The sequence below is a fragment of the Wasmannia auropunctata genome, unplaced genomic scaffold (genome assembly GCF_000956235.1).
Source record: "Wasmannia auropunctata unplaced genomic scaffold, wasmannia.A_1.0 LD336116.1, whole genome shotgun sequence".
Taxonomy (NCBI): Eukaryota; Metazoa; Arthropoda; class Insecta; order Hymenoptera; family Formicidae; genus Wasmannia; species Wasmannia auropunctata.
This window is the reverse complement of record NW_012026774.1, coordinates 1,597,920-1,600,651: the sequence shown is the minus strand read 5'-3', so window position 1 is coordinate 1,600,651 and position 2,732 is coordinate 1,597,920. Positions and strand designations below refer to the sequence as shown.

The window sequence follows — 2,732 nt, the reverse complement described above, 5'->3', positions numbered from 1 at the left end:
GGAGGGAGGGGGAGAGTTCGCGCCTACCGTAGGTGGTGCGGCTACCGTGCGAGGATGCGCAACGAACGAACGAGAGGATGCTCGGTTCCTCCGGCATGGCACAGCCCCGCTGCAGATCGTGGTACATACAGACGGCCCGTGTCGTCGGGAGTGTCGCGGCCGATAATTAAACAACGACCAGACGGCCCATTAGCCCATTATCATATTCATGAACACGGAAAGTGCATCCGATTCGATGCACCCCGCCCGATCGTTCGCCCCTCTCGCGCCGCGTCGCGCCGCGCAGCTTATGCGGACTGTGTGTTTGCGAATGCCTGCGGCGTACATCGGCGCGCTTCGAATATCTTATGATACTCGCCACGCGACTATCCCGGTGGTCATCCCACCCCCGCCGCACCCCTCTCGCGCCGCGGAGATGTTGTTGCCGAAAAATCCCTCGCTGCGGATCGCTGCAGTATAGGATAGTGGGATAATGCACTTCCGCGCGCGCATCACCGAAGAAATATATAGCTTTATTCACCTTGAGCTTATCGAAAGAGAGGCGCGTGTGCCCTCCATCGCGATGTCCTCGAAATATCCTGTATACGATTCTTTGAATGTAGATATAGAGAACAAAGGGAAGAAACGCGATGTAGATTCTATCGCGCGACGTCTGGCGAGATTAAACATTTCCGATCTGCCGATACGCGCGCCTTAATCCCATTGTCCTTTAAGAGAGGCAGCTAATTCCTTGTCCTGGCGCTAAAGGTTGATCTCCCCCCCTCCCGTCACGCCCACGGTAGCTAGGGTAGGATTTGAATTTCGAGCGACTCTCGTCCGCGATTACGACACGCCGGCTCTCTCAAGAGAGCTACAAAGGGAGCTACAGTGTCGATGTGAGACGAGAGAGAGAGAGAGAGAGGGAGAGACAGCTAGACGTGGAGGCGAAGTGAAATGGTGAAATATTACGCCCGATACTTTACTCTGTAGATCCCGCTCGCTTGTATTTTTCTTTCTTTTTTTTTTTTTATCGTTTCGTCCATTATCGCGCGAGAGGAGACGGGACGGTTCCGGTTCTCTCTCGGAGGCGGTTGTGTCGGCGGCGGTTGTCGACGGGTCTACGGGATCCACGGGTCGCACCGGGATCCTGCCGACGATCGGGTCATCGAATGGCAGCGTTACCAGGCAGAAAGCACGAATCAAAAAAATTACGCGGCAGATTCCTTCGGACCTCCCGCATACTGTCGGATCCGAGGCTCTCGCCCGAGTTAGCCCGGCGCGTTGAAAACTCGAAACCCGCTCTCTCGTCGCGGGTTGAGAAAAGAAAATTAATTTATTTCGACGAGCGATTTGTTCATCCCGTTCGCAACACGCGGAGGGGCGGGGGAGGGATATCCCCTCGTCGCGCGATAACGCGTGTATATATACGAATTTAATATGAAATCAAACGTCAGACGAAGCGTTCGCCCATCGCCAGATGCGGCGCGCAGCCAGCGATCGGATATCACGACGTCTCATGTCGGGGCCCGGGTTGGTGCAAGAGACCCAGGTGACTGAAGTAACTGATTGACAGTTGGATAAACACATTGGGCAGGCTGCGCCCGAAGCCTTCCGTACAATCGACGAGTCACCGCGGGTTCCGTCGACTTTGATCTCCACGACCGTACGTCTTACATCGCTATCGATGCGCATCGCGCAGCAACAAAAATATTCCACTTATTCATTCAGCGACGCGAACAAAAAGAAGCGGCTATTTTCTCCCTCTCTCTCTCTCTCTCTCCCTCTCCTTCTCTCTAGCTCTCACCAACCGCCCCGTTCTCTTTCTGTTGACACGTACAACTCCGTGGAACCGATTTAATTGTCCAATCAAAAAAATAGCGCGACCAAAAAAGTAGCGCGAGTATTATTTCAGGTGAAAGTGCCAATCGATGGTCGACTTACCGATCGTAGTCGTGCCTGCAGTAAACCCGCATGCCTCTCTGGAAGCACGAGTGCTGATCGTGCAACGGTCTGGCACAGGCGCTACACCTCAGGCACCTAGAGTGCCACGTACGCCCGCCTACGCAGAGGATGGTCCGCTCGCGTACCCGCTCGCCACATCCACCGCACTCCATTACGTTCGGCGACGTTTCCGGGCCGACGACCAGCCCGCTGGTACCCTCGGGACAGGCGAGGCTAGGACCGCCGACACCGCTGTCACACGCACCGTCGCCGCTCGTGTCCTCGACTTCTGTCTGCGTACACGACAAAACAGCAAAATCCAAATTTAGTCCGTAAACACGATCCGATAGGATACACAAACATTCCGCAAAGAACGCCAAAAACACATTAATTCTATTTATTCTCTATGTTATTCGCGTGGGGTTTTGATATGTAATTATATTCAGTAGCCAAAAATACTCACGGGATGCATTTTACATGCATTATATCTTAATTTAAAATTTATACGATTTCATCTATCTTCGCTGTTCTGAGTCATTTACTTTAAAGTTATTAGAATTTTTAAATTATGATTAAAGTGCTCTGATTTTATGTAAATTATCTTCCAATTTTTATAACAATACATTTCCAAGATTTTTTTTTCGTTCTAAGAACTCTGGATATTTGTAATTTATAGTCTAAAAAGTCAGTTAGATTATCCCAAGATTTTTATCTCATTATAGTTATAAGTTTATTATATTAAATTATGTATTTTCATCTTCGTTTTTATTTAAGATTTATAATTCTAGTTCTGATAGAATGAAATTTTCTCT

The 2,732-nt window shown here is 50.0% G+C and overlaps 1 protein-coding gene across 1 annotated transcript in view; it reads right to left on the bottom strand.

Annotated features, from left to right (window-relative positions):
- LOC105448330 (LIM/homeobox protein Awh-like) overlaps nucleotides 1-2,392 on the bottom strand; it is a 5,737-nt gene extending 3,345 nt beyond the window's left edge. The window contains exons 1-2 of the mRNA XM_011686842.1: nucleotides 2,384-2,392; nucleotides 1,921-2,213 (exon numbers count right to left, since the gene is read on the bottom strand). Of these exons, the coding sequence (XP_011685144.1) occupies nucleotides 1,921-2,213; nucleotides 2,384-2,392 (302 nt within the window). The remainder of the gene's footprint in view (nucleotides 1-1,920; nucleotides 2,214-2,383) is intronic.
- Between the last annotated feature and the right edge of the window lie 340 nt (nucleotides 2,393-2,732).